The following is a 19,356-nucleotide window of genomic DNA, read 5'->3' on the forward strand; positions in this document are numbered from 1 at the left end:
CATCGCCCGCACGCTTTGCACGCGCGCGATCACGAAAGGTATGAGGTAATTGTTTAATCACATGACTCCTGCAGTGGCTGTCAAAAGTGATCCAGCAGCGCATCTTTGAGCAGTTCAGCTCGCTTCCAGCTGATTGGACCGCTGTCAGGTGTTGGGGACCATCACCAAAGTTCACCTGCAGAAGAATTATATAGGCTTAATTTTAGTGTGTCTGCACGTTCTACACAAAAAAGGACAAGGGATAACAGCATGAAAGAAAGACCTAATGACATAATGTGATTCATTTATGTAATGTACTTAGTAGCATACCATTTAGTAATAATAGAACGAAGCAACTTGATGGTTATGCTTTGGGCAAATTCAAAGTTACCTGGTAAATCTGCTTATGTACTGGGTTGCAGGGCTGACTGAAGCCGTTGTGTTTATTTTGTCAGCCCTTTCAGGGTACTGTCACCAGCCACCTTCTTGAGGTTATTGGTAGTCTGCAGGTTTTTTGGGGCTCTCTGGGATATTGGGGGAAATGTACTAAGGTAATGAGAAATGGCTTCTCATAACTGACTGCCATCCTGCTTTTACCAAGAGGTTACAAATATCTTGACCTGATGTTCTGTCAGTATTTCCACACATTAACTTTTCACTAGAATATCAGTTTGGTGCAATTTTAGACTAGTGTAATATGTTTCTGGCCATTAAACAAAGAGCTAAATGAATCACAAGGGATCAGATTAGCCTATAGTTTACCTTTAAAATGTCTGAAAACCCACAGACAAAGTAAATCAGATAAGATTTATTTCAGGCAACGAAATAATCTTCCTAATGCAACGGAACACAAAATGCACCCTTTACAGCATTAAAACTGGTGTTCCTTTACAGCATTATAACTGGTTTTCCTGTGGCGACATATCCAATAGCAACACAAAAAAAGTTTTTAAAATGAAATATCCCAGTTGAATGTTTCATCATACTGCAACTATCTGTTTTACTCATCTATTTAGGGGTCATTTCAGTGGTCAAGGAACAGCTAGGATGTATATTTGCACAAACTATTGATGTCCGGTGTATAAGGTGTGGAAGGTTATTGCTATTTAACTTGCTCCTATGCAGCAGAGGGGAATCCCGTGTGAAACAGATTTGTGGAACTTTTGACGTAGTCCCTTGTTCAGAATGCCTACCCCGCCTCTGTTGCAAGTCAGCTCGTGCAGCCTCTGGAGTGAGTCAGGGGACTGAGGGGAGGTGAGGCTGGGTGCGAGAGGGAGAGTGCCGAATGTGGGTCGCCAGAAAGTGCTGCTGGGCTGCAGACACTCCGAGTCGCATGGGGTGGCGGAGGGAATGACTTGAGCATTGGAGGTTGAGTGCAGACGCTCATCACCTGTAATATCGAACGTGTGCATTGCATCTCTGCCGAGTGAAAGCCACTCTGCCGAATCTGAGAGTCGGAGAGTAAAAGAGAGATGGAATTTGAGTTCTCATCCCCGCGGCGTGCACAGCAAGCGGGACGCTGGTGACGGCTGGCCGGCAGAGGTTTCACCTCACAACAGCAGGAAGCATTCAGCCACTGAACATGGTGATTGTGCGCGTGTCATGGCAAACGGGACTGGCACGATCATGTTGAAATGCGTAGTTGTCGGTGACGGCGCCGTTGGGAAAACTTGTCTGTTGATGAGCTATGCCAACGACGCTTTTCCAGAAGAGTACGTGCCCACCGTTTTTGATCATTACGCAGGTAAGTCATGAAAGGGACATTGTTAAAACGTTAGTGGTAATTAGAAGAACGTGAATTATTAGTTAATTCAACTTGGTGTTTTGCACCTTACAAAACATTTAGCATTAGCCTGTTAATATAGTAGGGATATGATATGATATGATGTCACATCATAGCGGGTACTAGAACAATATATGTTCGATTCGCTGAACTGTTCTTATTCTGGTTCTTATTAAAACCACCTGTGAGCGTCAAGAAAAACGAGCCCCTCCTCCCCTGAAAAACTGTCTACAGGGGCAAGAGATGTTGACCGTAATCAGTGTGGATTGCGGTTGAGCATAGCAAATGTGATGTTTACGACAATAAAGTTATGTATTTGCCTAGGTGTGAACCACAAGACTATGTGGTGTTAAGAGAAGTGTGTAGCATGATATAACATAGCCAAGTTGCCAACAAATATAAATTGTGTGTGTGTGTGTGTGTGTGTGTGTGTGTGTGTGTGTGTGTGTGTGTGAGAGAGAGAGAGAGAGAGAGAGATCACCTTTATGTGTTTTATTGTGCTTTGAATGGGTTTGTTAGATTTTTCTGAACTTGTATGACCAACCTATGAATATGATCACGCAGACAGGTGTAAACTGTTAAGAATTTTATGTGTGATTTTTTTTTCCCAGTCAGTGTTAACGTTGAGGGAAAGCAGTATCTCATGGGATTGTATGATACAGCTGGTCAGGTGAGTGAAGGCCAGATCATGAAGTTCATCTTGTTGCTTTTGACTGCTAAACCTGTGACCTGTGATTACCATCATCTAATCATAGTACCACAACCTGTCACAGACATCATTCAAATAGTATGGTTCATATTCATTTACAAATTCAGTTAAGTTATTAATTCATATGGATATTACACACATATACACACATACACACACCTCCTTACAAGATCCAAGGTGCTCCGAAGGATCTTGAAGGGACTAAGGCCAGGGCTCTGGGAGTTAAGCAACAGTGTGTTTGTGGAGTGTGGGGTTGTGTGGAGGAGTTAGCCAGAGGGTGTGTGTGGAGTATGGTGTGGAGGAGTTATCCAGAGGGTGTGTGTGGAGTATGGTGTGGAGGAGTTATCCAGAGGGTGTGTGTGGAGTATGGGGTGGAGGAGTTATCCAGAGGGTGTGTGTGGAGTATGGGGTGGAGGAGTTATCCAGAGGGTGTGTGTGGAGTATGGGGTGGAGGAGTTATCCAGAGGGTGTGTGTGGAGTATGGGGTGGGGTGGAGGAGTAATCCAGAGGGTGTGTGTGGAGTATGGGGTGGAGGAGTTATCCAGAGGGTGGGTGTGGAGTATGGGGTGGGGTGGAGGAGTAATCCAGAGGGTGGGTGTGGAGTATGGGGTGGAGGAGTTATCCAGAGGGTGTGTGTGGAGTATGGGGTGGAGTGGAGGAGTTATCCAGAGGGTGTGTGTGGAGTATGGGGTGGAGTGGAGGAGTTATCCAGAGGGTGTGTGTGGAGTATGGGGTGGGGTGGAGGAGTTATCCAGAGGGTGTGTGTGGAGTATGGGGTGGGGTGGAGGAGTTATCCAGAGGGTGTGTGGAGTATGGGGTGGGGTGGAGGAGTTATCCAGAGGGTGTGTGTGGAGTAAGGGGTGGGGTGGAGGAGTTATCCAGAGGGTGTGTGTGGATTAAGGGGTGGGGTGGAGGAGTTATCCAGAGGGTGTGTGTGGAGTATGGGGTGGAGGAGTTATCCAGAGGGTGTGTGTGGAGTAAGGGGTGGGGTGGAGGAGTTATCCAGAGGGTGTGTGTGGAGTATGGGGTGGAGGAGTTATCCAGAGGGTGTGTGTGGAGTAAGGGGTGGGGTGGAGGAGTTATCCAGAGGGTGTGTGTGGAGTAAGGAGTGGAGGAGTTATCCAGAGGGTGTGTGTGGAGTATGGGGTGGAGGAGTTATCCAGAGGGTGTGTGTGGAGTATGGGGTGGGGTGGAGGAGTTATCCAGAGGGTGTGTGTGGAGTATGGGGTGGGGTGGAGGAGTTATCCAGAGGGTGTGTGTGGAGTATGGGGTGGGGTGGAGGAGTTATCCAGAGGGTGTGTGTGGAGTATGGGGTGGGGTGGAGGAGTTATCCAGAGGGTGTGTGGAGAGTAAGGGGTGGGGTGGAGGAGTTATCCAGAGGGTGTGTGTGGAGTATGGGGTGGGGTGGAGGAGTTATCCAGAGGGTTTAGCAGACATGTGGCTGCTGTTTCCCTTCCTGCTCTCTGCAGGGAGGCGGGCCAGATGCAGACAGCAGTCAAGATGTGGCAGGGATTTGATTTCAAAGAAGTTTAAAAGACAAACACAACACACACACACACACACACACACACACATACACACACACACACACACACACACACACACACTCACACACACACACACACACACAAACACACACACACACACACACACACACACACACACGCACCTGGTGTGAGTTAGGTCTCCTGCAGCTTGTGACTGATCAGTGGGTGCTGAGGGCTGTGTTTCAGGTCAGCGAGAGTATGGCAGTAATAATGGCCACGGATTCAAAGGAACAAAGGATTCCTTTCAAATTTCCTCTCATTTCTCTCATCACGAACCTTGCCAACACATGTGGCTCCAAGTTATAAGAAGTGGGTCATAAGGCTTCAGAGAGGAAGAGAGGAGGAGAAGAGGGAAAGCGAGAGTGATGGGAGTTAGTGCTGCTGAGGGTTGTGGCTGTGTAGGGTAGTTGTGGCTGTCTTCACCCATATGAACTCCACTGCAAAGTCATCCATTTGAACCACTGAAGCGTTACACCCCTCGGTGTGACAAATAATAGCACCCCAGTACTGCCCGCTCCATCCTCTACATACATACCTACTGTTTGTAGAACTGTGGATACAGTGTGTACTTAGAAGAGCCTAAATGCAGTTTGGTATGAGAGAGGACTGTTGAGGCATTTGTAAGGTTTGGAACTGTAGATTTTGTGGTGATGTGGGGGTGGGGGGAGGTGCGAAAGAAGCCTCAGATGTTTTTACTGTGCCTCGGAGCTGGCGTCTCCAGACTCCTGCAGACCGGCGGACTCTGCTAGGATCACAAGCTGGCTCTGTGATTTGTGCCGACATGCTGAATGTGGGGAGGCAGCAGAAACTGAAGCACAAACTCTGGAGCTCTTTGGTCTCTCTCTCTCTCTCTGTTGTTCTCTATCCTTTTCTTTCTCATTCTCTCTATTTGATGTTTCAATCACTCCTCAAACCTTTGTCTAAGAGAGACATCCGTGAGGTAGGGAGATTGGAGAGGAAGGAGCCTTGGCTCCAGATGTGAGAAGCAGCTGCTGTTTGCACTGCACAGACTAACATGAGAGACTTTTGGTTGGAACCCACTAAAACACCACCCATCGCCACCCACCAGCCTCCAGGGTGTGTCTCACCACTGGGTCAACACCTTGTAGGGTGTGGCTCTTTACTAAAGCCTCAGGGATGATACCACCCATCCACCAAAGAAGATGACATCCTCATTTCTGGTGATGGGACCCAGTGCTGTTGATCCCACCCCCCCACCCCTCCATTTTCTTCATTCTACTTGCCTTGCTCTGCTGCGGTCTCCATACCTGCTCTGGCACATGGGCTGTGTTCAATTCCTGTAGGACAGGAAATCTATTTCAGGAAAGAAAAGCCACACATGGCCTTTGTGTGTTTACACATGGTGTGTATTACACAATCGCTCAGGCAAGCTCGCTCACACGGGCAAACACACACACACACACACACACACACACACACACACACACTCATACCCACACACACACACACACATTCAGAAACACTTTTCAGTAGGGATGAGAACCTTTACGATTTTAACGATTCCGGCTCCTTATCGATTCCTGCTTATCGATTCGATTCCTTATCGATTCTCTTATCGATTCTTATTGGGTAAGGGGTGAAAAAAGAGCACAAACGGGTTTTTTACATTAATGTTCTTTTATATAAATTTCTAGAATGCTGCACACACCATAAACAGCATGTTTACATAAATAACCAAAAACTTTTATTAAAAAACAGACATTCTTGCCACTAAATATAAAACAACAATATTTAAATGCATATGTGGTGAGAGTGTCAACTCTAAAGCTATACATTGACATTGCAGAGCACTGTTGATTGCTATTTCACTCATCTATACTGTATAGATGAGTGTATGAGTGAATGAGTGAAATAGCAAACAACCCCTATACAACTCTTCCTCTGCTACCTACTGATCTTTCTTTTCCAGAGCAGATATACCTCAGGAAATGTCTCATAATTGTTGGAACATTAATGCATCCAGGTTTAGTTTAAGTTAATCCAATCTAAACCCCTCCCTCATTGCACTCTTGAGATAAACTAAATCTGGCAATAAAATGGCACTAACAAAATCGTTGAATTGTCTGATCTGACATGAAGCCCTTGTTATTGAGTAAACTGAAGGACTGTATATTTTCTTGTAGGTTGCTTGGTTGTATGGCTAATTGCGAACTATTATGCTTAACGCTTCTAATAGCAATGTAGAACCCACTACAAACACAATAACGTACTGAAACATACTTACTTGTATCATGCACACAATGCCTCACATACGTATTTGAACAAAGATGATTCGCAAACTAGGCACTCAGTATAATATTATTTAAAATTTAACTATTGCTGCCACTGAATTGAAAGAGAAACGTATCCATATCTAGGGAGCTGCACGCGTTGCTAGGCAACGCCATTATTAACGGAGTCTTTTGCGTTTCATCCCTGACTTACCAAAGCCAAGGTAAAGTCCTCAAAATGTTTTATCATAACGGTGTTACTCGTGTGTTATCAGCAAACTTTCTAGAACCAACAGAGGGGAGGCAAGCACTGCCTCTGCCTCAAGCCAACGGCTGAAAATAGAAGATTCTACAGCTAAGCTAGCCTACGTTATATGACAATGTCCAACATCGCCCATTCTGTTAAGCAATTAAATGCTAAGTTTAGTTATGGTTAACACGACAACGGAAACGTTTGCTGATAACACACGAGTAACACCGTTATGATAAAACATTTTGAGGAGTTTACCTTAGTTAGGGATGAAGCGCCGTCGTTAGTTAGTCAAAAACATGACAATCTTGTAATTTAATACCATGTTGTTTGCTCAAGTGCTTATTCATAGTAGATGTACCTCCTCCCTTTGACGAAATACATGTTTTACAGACGTTACAAGTGACCATGTTTGCATTTGTTCGAGTGAAATAAAGCCACACTTTAGATCGCTTCTGTCTAGTTGCCATTTCTGCTGCGGTCTGATTTTTTAAAGGGTTCGCGCATGCGCAAACGGCACAGAGGTCCGTTTACAGACCCGGGCTGCGTCTGAATAGTCTTAAATGTAAGAGAGCTGTCTTACAACCTTGGTGTCTCACCTGTCTTGCTGTCAGACAGCTGTCTTGCGCGAGGTAGATTTTTAAGGGTGAGATTATTCAAAAAAACGTTCTTTACGAACGTTCTTTTATGTCGTATGCTAAAAGAACGTAGGTTCTTACGTAGCTTACGTAGCTAACTGACGTAGGCTAACGTACTGATGTTAGAAAGTTGGCTGACTGACGCCTCGCAAAACGCATTAACCATTATTGATGGTTACAATGATGGTGTTATCGGATAGTGCGGTGTCTATTTCTCGGTAACTTTTAAAAAATATAAGCGCGAAAACGCTGAAAACATGTACATTTACATACAAAACACGACCGTCAGCGGAGTTGGTCCGCCATCTTTGTTTACTTTTTTCAGTTGCCGGAGGGTCGTGGCGCAAAGGTTTGTGGGTAGTAGACAGCATCAAGGCTACACCGATGGTTCCTTGAAAAATGACCGTTATATGACGTATTCTAAGGTGTCTTATGACACCTGAGAAAAAAATTAAGCAGATTCGGACGGTGCTTCCTTCTCTTCTTCTAAGACACCAGGGTGCTAAGACAGCATTTTAAGACTATTCAGACGCAGCCCCGGTTTTGAATTTGGCTAACGATTCCAAAGATTCGGCTCATTAGGAACCGGTTCTAAACAAGAACCGGGTTTCGGTTCCCATCCCTACTTTTCAGTCATGACTATCCACAGAGTATCTCGGCGAGTATCTCAGACTCAGAGTATCTTTGAGCCTGTGGTGTTGTTTTTGCATAACCATGTTTTGAAGAGTAAGTGCTTTGAGGTTAAACTAAGTGTGTGCAGGTAAACAGAGGGGGGGGGGGGGGTTCAACTCACTGCACAGCACGCTTTAATTAATGTGCAGTGACTGAATAAACATGCCTATGAATTATTCTCTTTAGAGGACAACTGGAGGAGATCTTGCCTCCCGTCTCTTTTATCTTGCCTCTTCTTCCTCTTCTTCGCTGTACATATAACAGAGAAATATTAAAGTCTTCAGTTTCCACATGCACAGAGCAATCGCGGCAGTGTGCTCCCGTTGGCTCTCTCCCACCCTCTCCCCACTTATGGCTGGAGTGGAGGCCTGATTGGAGGGAAGCACTCAGTGGTCAATTGACCCATTTACAGCTCCACAGCCCACCGCAAAACCACTGGAGCGCAGAGATAAAAACACACAAACACACCACTCACACTCAAACACACTTTCTATGCACAGGCACAGGCATACACTCAAACACACCATACACATGTGCACATGAATATATATACAGTATGTATAACACATAAAAGAGAAAGGAGTGCAGCCGTAACACCAGGTAATTAGGGGTTAGACATCACTATGTATGTATGTACCGGAGTCTCTTCTTCTCAGTGACAACACATTGGGTCTCTGACATTTAAAGACATTTGTGAAGTGGCTCACTTGAACAATTGAGGAGACATTGACACATTTACACATTTTGTAGTATTTGAACAGCCTCTGTGAAATTGTATTGGACATTGCGTATTGACTTCACCAAGAACCACATGGGAGGCTTAATAATAGTTAATAACCTTAACTCTTAACTCTAACCCAGTCAACCACAGAGTATTGCTTCTGCATTATCTTTAATACATTAAATGACCTAAATTAAGTGTTGTCACTACATGATTCGCTACATTCTACTTAAAGGAGAACTCTGGTATATTTTAACCTGGGCCCTACTATCATATCTGTCTGGGTCCACATTTTTACTAGGAACAAAAAACGATCTAAATTGGTCCAGTATTGAGTTACAACACTAAAACCCACAACCGCAAAACAGCTCTACAATGTCATCATATGGGGAAAGGATCCCCTAAAAAGTAAACAACAGAGATAGACCTGTGTCTTTTACCTCAGGAACTGTAAAGAACCTGTAGAAAATGACTGACATGCATTGACACGCATGTGATTCACATCAAGGACAGCTAGGGATTGTCACTGGCAAATCCCATCAGCCTTTGTAGCTTCAACCCAGTGGATTGTTATTAATCGGTCAGACGAAAACAAGCTTCATGAATATCTGATTGTCATTGTGTGCCAGGTTCTTCGAGCAGTAACAGTGCGTTTGGCCTAGACAAATCCTTGACACAAGCAACTAGCACCTGCAAGACCCATCCCAGCAAGCAGTGCTCTTTTATTAGAGCGTATCCGCGCCTGCCTGGCCTGGCTCTGCAGCAGCTCTGCAATGACATGTTCTGTATTCTCCATCCACTCCTGTAAGACAGACCTCAGCCTGTGCGGATGGCCTTGCTTTGCCAACACATGTTTTAGATCCTCCTACTCATCCGTTTTTAAGGGATGCAAACCAACAGCATGACCGTGTGAGCCACACATGACATCATGCCTTATATATGCTAGCTTGCGATGATTTCAGCAGACATGTCCGGCATGGATTAAATAACAAAAAAACAAACCTAACCTTCTGAGACTAAACATATGATGTTCCTGCACATATGCAGTGAATATACAAGCACAGGCAAGCACATGGCCGGTGTGAACAATTGATGGTATTGTGGGTGTAGCCGGCCACTGGCTGCAGGGCTGGAGGGAGAGTGAGTGAGAACAGCAGGGGAGGCAGGATAGGGCAGCTCTTCATTCTCCAGCAGGAAGCGAGGGAGGGAGGGCTCCTGTGCTCCCAGGTCCACTGCATTAGACTAGTGTCTGTTTGTTCCAGTCCATTTCCCCTCAGCTTTTAAAGCACTGAGAAGCTCTCGCTCTGCCTCTATCTCTCTTTCACTCTTTCATTTTCTCTCTCTTTCTCTTTCTCTCTCTCTCTCTCTCTCTCTTTCTCTCTTGCATACACACACATGTAAACAAACAAAGGCAGTTCAAGGTAATATTGGAAAATGCTGTTTTAAAATAGACTTTGAGGGTTGCCTCCGGTTATGTTTCTTTTTTTTTTTTTTTTTTTAGTAGTGGCAGTTCCTGGTACGGGCAACATTTACAATAGAGCCGTTACTCTCTTTTTTAATGGAACACCATGTTTTAATGGAGCACCTCCACCCTACCCCCTAAACACACACACACACACACAATTTTGAGAGTGGGGGCACTGCAATTCTTTGTTTGCTTAGGGTACCATATGACGCAGGAGGATCTCAAGGGAATGAAACAGTGATGCAACACGTCTAAAATGACTTTCGTACGCAACCCATCCTCCTGCATGAGGCTGTGCCTGCTTGTTATCCAGCGTGCAGCATCACACAGCTGCTGTATATCACCAGTTTGCCCATGAGATGGATAGAGAGATAGCCAGCGATGTGGGTGGGTGATCTGTTGCCTTATTCCAATTTCAGTTTGGCAGGGCGAGGGTGTAAATAATATCCCTCCCGCTCGGCAGAATGTTTTAACAGGCAGGGGGATATATTTATAACATCAGTGCCCACCGCCGCACGCACACACACACACACACCCACACACACACAAGGCCCATACATATACACCATACTCAATCATTCACACCAGTTTTAAAGTGGTTCTGTGGTGTGATAACTTTGCCACTGTTGGGGATTTCATTTATAAAAAATTACAGTTCAGACGGGTGTTGCAGTTTACAGTTTCTGATTGACATTTTTGTATATGGTTTCAGTGTGTTACCTTGGTTCAGTTTGTACAATTACCCTGGCAATGAAGGTTACTGAGTGTCAAGCTGTTGCCGTCATAGTTTGAGTCAGATTGGAAGTGTAATATTCAGAGATTTAATTTGCAGCTGTTGTTGATGAGCTCCAGTTTTAAACAGCTGCTGCAGGGTGTAGAGGTTCAGATAACGGTTGTAGTGTGTCTTTTCAGACTGCTGTATTAGTTGATAGAGTTCACACTGGAGCAGTAGTTTATAGTTTCAGATTGCTGATGTCGTTTTTCATTTCAAACAGACACTGTGCAGTAGCTGCTGACCAGGCCTGATGACATATTTGTTTTTCCAGTCTAATAATGCTGTTCAGGGTCTAAACTTGAGACAGATTAAACTAACTGAATGCACAGTGCGCTTCATGGCAATTTCACAACAGCGGAATGGCATGGAGGTAGCTGGTAACCCAACATGTACCTGACCTCACCAGACAGACAGACTGATACACACACACACACACACACACTTACTCACAGTTCCAGAAATATCACTCACATGGCTAGTGTAAATCCAGGCTTATCTGTTACAGAGGCTCAGATCTCATAGGAGTGGAATAAAAAAAGATATGAGCTGTTCACAATGAAACCCAACAGAGAACACACAACAACCCCCCCCCGACACACATCAGGCACTCAAACGCCCCTACACACACCAGACACTCAGAAATATCATTGTTTGAAATTTCATCATAGGAGACTGCAGCATCTGCACTCTTGTCTCTCATGTTGATGCATACATGTGATAATGCTGTCACGTTAACCCGAAGTGGATAACATCAATCAAGTCCAACTCTTCCTGCTCCGCTGCTCCACAGGAGGACTATGACAGGCTGCGTCCGCTCTCCTACCCCATGACCGACGTCTTCCTCATCTGCTTCTCTGTGGTCAACCCTGCCAGCTTTCAGAACGTACGGGAGGAGTGGGTGCCAGAGTTGCAGGAGTACGCCCCTAATGTGCCCTACCTGCTCATCGGAACCCAGGTGGGTACCTCTCCCCTTCGGTCAGCCTCAGCCCCTGGTCTTCGTCGGGGGTCTGTTACCGGTCTAGCTTCGTCCTCCCACTCGTCTCTCTTTTGCCACCATCACTGAAACAGTCAGCAGACTCCATGGTTTTATTATAGAATATAGACCTCATACTCTCCCCTCCATTTTGGATTGCCAGTCCTTATTCACTGTGAAGATCTGACTCTATTCAGTACACAGCTGGGGAAAGTGACCTTCCTATCCCGTCTGTGTCCTAATGACTGCTCTAACGATTATCCTCTGAATCTTTTTTATAGCCCAGTTGAGCCAACAATCGGGCATTATTAAGTGCTAGGAGTAATGACATCAAATTTGACACTTCAAATGGAAGTTCTTGCCCGGGGAGCTGTGCTCCTGAACCTCGTGTCATAACCCACAGCGCTGTGTCCTGGCAGCCTCTCTGTGAGTGTTTGTCATCCCCCTGCACGTCTGTCAGGACATGTTTACGGCTGTGTCTGAGCCGCTGTCTTAATCACGGCCAGGAGTGTGTGGAATACAAATGCACAGGAAATCGATGGAACAGTCTCTTCCTCTCCTTCTACATCTCCACCTGTACCCCACCTTGCCCTGTACCCCCCTCACTCCTGACTACTCTCCTCTACGTGCTGCAGCCCTGAACATTAGTACTAGCACGCTAAGATGTAACACAAGCTGTAATCAAATGGAGATCTGTAGCTACAGAAGCGGTTTAATTTCATGCACAGGTAGTCACCTGTCAGCTGGCCTCACTTTACTGCACAGCTGCTCTGGCTTTTAACTGCCTTCTGGGAAATAGAAACCCCAGTTGGCCTTTTAAACTACTTCTTACACAGATGATCTGGCTAATGTGTTACATTGAGGGAAATAAGAGCGCATTTTTTGTGTGTTATAAACTGATAAGGTAACCCACAGAGACACATTTATCCTGCCAGAGGCAGCCAGTAGGGTGAGTGGAGAATGTTAGTTCCTGGGACTTCCGTGCAAACTCAAAAAAATGTCAACTAAGAGTATATTGGTGCTGCATGCAGTCAGTCTGCCGATGATACACATTAGGTTTGTAAACGTGTGCTCTTGATGTTACTTATTGCCCCCTTCAGGTTGACCTACGTGATGACCCAAAGACCATCGCCAAGTTGAATGATGTGAAGGAGAAGCCCATTGCAACAGAGCAGGGCCAGAAACTGGCCAAGGAGGTGAGGACATGGAATCACAATGGTTTGAAAGACAAGCACCAATCAAATTGATATAGATAGGCATCTATTATACATACCTGACAAGGCCATTTTAATTCTCAAAAATGACACAAATCCTTACCTGGCACTTCATATCTGGAGTGATGACAGACCTGTTGAAGGCTTAAAAACAGAAGTGTCGTGCACAGTTGATCGAGTCATGAGAATTTTAAACTTTTATATGTTTTGAAGATGATCTAGCCCATATGCACTGTTCAATACACATGGTTTATCATACACTTTATATTACTAAGGAGTAAGATCATTCAAACATGCACTGACATTTACCATAAAGTCACTGACATCTGAATCTGTTTAATTGCAAACTTTTCCATACAGGGAATTCATTTACGATATGCATGAAGCAGATTTTTCTTACATGCATGTTAGGTCATGTCTGCAGGTAGCTACCTCCTAGACTGAACCTGGTATTAATTCCAATCTGAAAAATAAAGCATGCCTCCATTACACTAAAACTCTAGACAATTTATTCCCATCTTTCCTTTTCTCATTTTTAGCCTCATTTACTGTCTTTAATTTATTTTGGTGCCACGACTCAGATGCGATGTTTAGATATTAAAAAACTAGGTCACATTAGAGTATTACTCAGCATTGCTGTGTAGCCAAATCCCAGTGATTACAGATTCTTAACACGAAGTGAATTAAAATATAATTTTACTGCATTAAGTGTGAGGGGTGGGGGGGGGTTGTGTTCCACTGCAGATTGGGGCCTGCTGCTACGTGGAGTGCTCAGCTCTCACACAGAAAGGGCTGAAGACGGTGTTCGACGAGGCCATCATTGCCATCCTGGCCCCCAAGAAGGGCGCCCTTAAGAGACGCCTGGGGCCTCGCTGCATCAACTGCTGCCTCATCACATGAGAGGAGCGCCCGGTCGCCAGGGAGACGGGTGAGACCCTGCAGGCATAACAAACTGACCAACATGACTGTGGGCTGAATCATCTAAAGAGAACCAGACAAGACTTTAATAAATAAAAACAAAACAACAATGGCATGATATTGCAACCAGAAGATTACATGGGGGGAAAAGAAAACAGGAGACAAGGTGGCGATGTTTGTGAGATGAGGGAGCGGGTTATGGGTGTAAACAGCAAGTGCAGTGGGCACAATAATGAACACATTCAACAGCAACAAGAGCTGGGTGGAGGAGCAGAACAATGGCCAAGACACAGACTTACAAGCACAGGCTGAACCCAGAGAAAAGGAGAGAAGACGACGACGACAACAAAAGGCACACAGAGGATTGTGGACGGACGGGCGGACGCAACACACAATGCACCAGTCCGTGGCTTCTGCAGGGAGACGCAACAACCTCAACAACAACAGCAGCACAACCAAACACGCCAGGCATTTACAGAAGTGATTATTTATTTGCTTCAAGAAAAAGGAAACAGTGCATCTTTGTGCACTGGATTGCAAAATTCCATTGCTTCAATCTCTCTCGCTCTCTCTCTCTCTCTCTTACTCGCTGTGTACAATTTCTCAGTGAAGTCTGTCCACTCGGTCCCAAATACCTTATAAGGGACAAAAAAAAACACAAGGAAAAGAATACATACTGCCATGAAATGACAAAAAAAAAAGTACAAAAAGAACAACGGTATTGTTTTTAAATTAAGACAGAAAAGTAAGACTTTTTATCTTTTGTGTATATGAGCTCAGTGACTACCGGAGGGGAATGTCGGAGTGTCTGGGGATTGATGGCGAGCTGTTCCCCTAAATGTCCATGGTCCTGACTGATGCATCTGAATATCTGAGGGTCACAGGGGCTACCTGTATGTTCCAGTCAGCTTCTTTTTGCGCGCATTCGTGTGTGTGTGTGTGTGTGTGTGTGTATTCACGCATCTCATTGTGCCTCCAGGCGTTATTTGCTCTTGTAGATCAGCTGCTTGCGGTGCCAGTGGATCCAGACGGGAGCGACCAGCAGCCCCGTCAGGAAGCCCACAGTGGCCCCCATCGTGCAGGAGACGGGCCAGACCTGCAGACACAGGACAAGAATTCAGCACCACCCTATACCATGCCATCATGCACACATGCGCAGGAGATTCACTGTGCCCTCTCTGTCTTTTTTAAAAAACAACCTACCATGTTTTTCATAAAACAGACAGAATTGATTTTTTATTTTATTTCATGCCATCTTGGATGCCTTGCTCTTCCACTGTGTGTGGGCCGAGATGTTTTGTGTGTTTTTGTCCAGGTTTTGATCCTCAGCATGGCTCAGCCTGTCAGGGTCGTTGTCATGTCAGATATGAACTGAGCAGGAAGCCGCTCTGACTTCCTGCTTCTACAGCTTGTTGCACCGTCCATGCAAATGTGTGAAATGGCTAAAAGTGATTGTTGCAGCACAGTTTAAACAACAACATTTCAGTTATAGCCTGTGGCTACTGTATATGAGACAAGGTTAAAATGGTTTAAATAACTTGTTTTCTGAGTGTTCCAGTGTTTGAGTGTTGGAATAAAATGGCACAACATAAAGGGAGAATCAACAAGCCAAGCTTTATAGCGTAAACAGACCTGTACAGAGATTGTGTATGCTGCATTAAAACGTGAGATTTCATAAAGCCTGTTCACTGTGCTGGTTTAAATTCCCAAAAGGAGATCCGGAACCTTCCGAGCCTTGCTGCATTTTTCGACAATTTTTTGATATCATCGCATCTATGTTGCCATGACAACTACAATTTGACATCAGAATATCATGTGCTGTGGGTATGTTGCATGTCCCTCACACAAGGGTTACATTCGGCTTTTATGTTCCCCTCACTGTTCTTCAGACAGCTGAGACTAGGGCCTGGAACTTCTTGACTGTTTCTGTTGCCCAGCTAATGCAAATTTTGCCATGTGCTTCCAAATTAAAAATGTCACAGAGATTGATTCCTCTATACCCCTGCTGTCATGGCAATATTGTTACCAGGGCAACAGCAGCTTCTGAATCTGCATGCGCTGGATAGCAGAGCTCCCATGTCAAACACCATTCAACCCACCAGCGCTCGCTTATCCTGCACTCTGGGTGAATTCGAATCATCCTCAGTAAAGAGTAAAAATCCTCCCTCCCTCATGGTTTACTACTGTCAAAATGTCACTTGTCCTTTATGTCAAGAAAAGTGGTTGTCTTTTGAATGCCCTATAAGATCTGGCTACACAGTAGAAGTGCTGTGTTTGACTGTTCCAGAGGTCCCTAAGGCCTGGCTAAAGGGATGTAATCATCAGGTCGTAGCAGTCTGCTGTCCTGTAGGATTACTGGGGCAACAGGGATTATTGTGACAGCCTTGAATTCCATCAGACTGTCAGTGTTTACAGGGGTTTGGCTAGGATGATCAACTTGGCAAAGTCAATAAATTAAGTGACAGTCATTGAAGGGACGTAGCGACTGAGATAAAGCAGTGATTATGTTGGTTTGGAACACACAAATACTCACCACACACAATCCCTCAAACACTTTGCATATCAGTGTTTCTTCGTTCATGGTTGTTTTTTAAACTGTCTAATGAAGTGTTATCGTCGGTAGTGCGTCTGTTTTTTCCACATGGAAAATCATCTACGAGTATAATAATATGCCCGATTCCTTTTTTGTTTAATCTGTGTAATGTGCGGGAAATATTCCAACTTTAATCTCTAATTCGTACTCCTCCAAGTGCGATGATCAACAGCAATTTACACAAGACATAGATTTCTGTTTAAGAAGTAGAGAGGTATGTGAGGGGAGAATTCTTTGCCACTCAGATGTAAGGATCCAGACACACACTTTAGGAGCCATGCTCTTGCACTGCCCCCTAACTGCAGGAACTATAGGCACCGAGCAGTGCACTGCCATGTCATGTAGGTCAGGCACGTATGTGTTGCCATTATTTGCTTAATCTGAGTGAGAATTCCCTTCATCACAAAAAGCCCTTCTGTGTGTGTGTGTGTGTGTGTGTGTGTGTGTGTGTGTGTGTGTGTGTGTGTGTGTGTGTGTGTGTGTGTGTGTGTGTGTGTGTGTGTGTGTGTGTGTGTGTGTGTGTGTTTGTGTGTTTGTGTGTTTGTGTGTTGAAGTGAAAAGAACTGGCACAAACCTGCCATGGCCGGTCCCAATCCAGAGGGATGGGGAATGCCCCAAGCCAGGCTCCAAGTACACTGCACCCTGTGGTGATCTGCAGAGACGTGTCCCATACCGACATGGCCCTAAATCACATACACACACACACACACACAGACACAGAAAGATTACTTCCCAATCTAAAAGCAATTTTAGGGCAGAAGAGCCTCCAACAATGCCTTAAGGGAACCCGAGGGTGGAGCAGGCCGTAACAGCATTATGGCCCACTGATGGGAATAGACCAAGGCAGCAGAGTTACATCAGGGTGCAGCACCTTACACCACCACAGGAGAGTACCAAATTAAGGTAAATCAAATATATTGTAATGAATATGAATGAAAACTGAACAAGTTCAACTGTGTACACAAAGTTCAGTAACTCCAGAAAAACTGGAACTAGCATATAGTTACCATGCTCCCCCTAGTGGCCTGTCTATAAACTGCAGATTATCAGTTTGTGATTTCCATTCACAACAGGTAAGGTCAGCTGCACTGTACTGCAATTATTTACTGAGCTCAAGACCACGCTTCATTTTAAAGTACTCCATGCACAAACACATCAACCTCCAAATCTTCAAGGCCTTCTGCATTTTAGACATAATGATAAAACTGGCTATCAATGGAACAAAAATGGATACCCACCCATCCCTGCTAAACACACGGATCCAAGCCTGGACATTGGGCCCCAGCATACACAAACACCTCAGCGTGGTCAGGGTGGACAGTAGGACACCTAGAGAGAATGTCTCCACAGCACTCCTGTGAAGATACACACAGACACATGTTCAGACAAACAAAAATAGATCATCTAAATGTAAGGCTGCTTATCCTACATATTAAATGCATTAAAACACAAAAAGACAAATAAATAACTTACTCCAAGAGAGGGGCTCCGTAGAGTACAACTACGGTGTGAAAAAACAAGCAGGACAGCAGGAAGTAGAGGCAGGAGCGCACCATTTTGGATATCTGCAGAGAACCGGCAACACAGTCATCAGCTACACACAATCTTCACTGCAATAGGTGCAAAATTCAGCATCAGTCCATAAACCTCAAATGAGATGACTCAATTAGTATCACTTTGCCCTTGTGCTAATAATGTCCTTTATGGCAACACTAGTAAAAGAAGCATGTCTAAGATGGCTAAACTAGTATCTGAGCCCCCCACCAATAGAAGCTCTGTACTTTACCTTGTAATTCAGCGTGTGCCTCTTCGTTGGTGGACTGATGCCAAGGAGCCAGAAGACAGCGATGTTGACAACAGCAACAGATCCAGCAACAGAGTAGAGCCAGACTAAATGCATACCGTACACAGAAAACTTCTCCAGTAGGATGGCTGGCATAATGGTGGCCATGAAGACGGAGGAGGCAATGATGGCATGAGCGGATGCCATGCCCCGGATCTCTGCGTCCCACATGCTGAGTCTGAGGATGGGCTCTTTCTGCTGAAACACATACTAACGTTAATGGTTAATAGACTTATTTGCTTAGCTCTACATAATACTATAGGGCTGTCATTATTTTCAACCTTTTTATATTACTTTATGTCCATATGAATAATGATAATACATGTAGCTTTTAACATTCAAACGTATGCACTATGATTGTGGCATTTCAAATGTGTAGTTCTAAATGTCAGTGTTGTTTACTCAGTATTGTAGTTTCTGACGTTGAGCGCTATGTTTGTGTCATCACATGGACAAAACAAAATTGCACAAAACCCACAAGAATATCGAGGATTATAATTTCACGCCACACTGACCTGGTGAATTGCAGATAACCTACATGATTTGCTTTTTCAACCAATAAATGTTAGCCAGTTGGCTAGCTAGCAATGAGGCTGAATATCCATGATAGAGATTAGGGAAATACATTATGTCATGCAATACATACCATTTATTTAGATAAGTTAATATACATTCATTAGCCACCGCATTTCAGAAAGAAAGTTCAACTCACCACTTTCAAATCCAGTCGTTTGTATGGCTTGTTCAAAGCTACCTAGCGAGCTAACTTAATCCCGAAAAGTTCACTTTAAATGTTTGCACGCGTGACCCCGTAAAAGGATATCGTGGCTGGTTTTAGAGGGATAAATATATAACTTAGCCAAACTCATTCATTATCAGTAATAACTTACCTAGCTAAGGTAAAAGGCAAACATTACAAAATATAGGAAGCCCTCAAAATAAAACACACATCGATGTTTGCGCAAGGTCAGTTGGCGTCCGAAAACGGTGTGGGCCGGGTCCATGGACAGAGTGAAATCCATATGAACCAACGAGAAGCTTTCTC

The 19,356-nt window shown here is 44.6% G+C and overlaps 2 protein-coding genes across 4 annotated transcripts; one reads left to right on the forward strand and one right to left on the reverse strand.

Moving 5' to 3' along the window:
- The first annotated feature begins 1,224 nt into the window (after positions 1-1,224).
- On the forward strand, positions 1,225-15,538 carry rhoq (ras homolog family member Q). Of its 2 annotated transcripts, XM_080851540.1 has the most exons (6): positions 1,225-1,723; positions 2,374-2,432; positions 11,561-11,725; positions 12,844-12,939; positions 13,702-13,885; positions 14,855-15,538. In XM_080851540.1, exons 1-5 carry the CDS (start codon positions 1,582-1,584, stop codon positions 13,855-13,857), a joined length of 618 nt encoding a protein of 205 aa, XP_080707666.1. In that variant the 5' UTR covers positions 1,225-1,581; the 3' UTR covers positions 13,858-13,885; positions 14,855-15,538. The 2 variants fall into 2 exon arrangements, with proteins under 2 accessions (XP_080707666.1, XP_080707665.1); XM_080851539.1 differs by having other exon boundaries at positions 13,702-15,538.
- Positions 14,857-19,090, reverse strand: pigf (phosphatidylinositol glycan anchor biosynthesis, class F). Of its 2 annotated transcripts, none has more exons than XM_080851537.1 (6): positions 19,024-19,090; positions 18,255-18,509; positions 17,942-18,033; positions 17,707-17,823; positions 17,043-17,151; positions 14,857-14,971 (listed from the first exon to the last, which is right to left on the reverse strand). In XM_080851537.1, the coding sequence occupies exons 2-6, from the start codon at positions 18,480-18,482 to the stop codon at positions 14,858-14,860; spliced, it is 660 nt and encodes a 219-aa protein (XP_080707663.1). In that variant the 5' UTR covers positions 18,483-18,509; positions 19,024-19,090; the 3' UTR covers position 14,857. The 2 variants fall into 2 exon arrangements, with proteins under 2 accessions (XP_080707663.1, XP_080707664.1); XM_080851538.1 differs by having other exon boundaries at positions 18,255-18,506; positions 19,024-19,077.
- Between the last annotated feature and the right edge of the window lie 266 nt (positions 19,091-19,356).

The sequence above is a fragment of the Sprattus sprattus genome, assembly GCF_963457725.1.
Source record: "Sprattus sprattus genome assembly, chromosome: 14".
NCBI classification, from domain to species: domain Eukaryota; kingdom Metazoa; phylum Chordata; class Actinopteri; order Clupeiformes; family Clupeidae; genus Sprattus; species Sprattus sprattus.

What these genes read in the sequence shown, in the direction of transcription:
- rhoq (XM_080851539.1), top strand. Translation starts at nt 1,582, where the DNA reads ATGGCAAACGGGACTGGCACGATCATGTTGAAATGCGTAGTTGTCGGT. An exon ending in TGTATGATACAGCTGGTCAG is followed by an intron (nt 2,433 to 11,560) that starts GTGAGTGAAGGC and finishes GCTGCTCCACAG; the next exon opens with GAGGACTATGACAGGCTGCG. An exon ending in ACCTGCTCATCGGAACCCAG is followed by an intron (nt 11,726 to 12,843) that starts GTGGGTACCTCT and finishes TGCCCCCTTCAG; the next exon opens with GTTGACCTACGTGATGACCC.
- pigf (XM_080851537.1), bottom strand. Translation starts at nt 18,482, where the DNA reads ATGTGGGACGCAGAGATCCGGGGCATGGCATCCGCTCATGCCATCATT. An exon ending in GGCACACGCTGAATTACAAG is followed by an intron (nt 18,034 to 18,254) that starts GTAAAGTACAGA and finishes GGTTCTCTGCAG; the next exon opens with ATATCCAAAATGGTGCGCTC. An exon ending in CGTGTGTTTAGCAGGGATGG is followed by an intron (nt 17,152 to 17,706) that starts GTGGGTATCCAT and finishes TATGTGATTTAG; the next exon opens with GGCCATGTCGGTATGGGACA.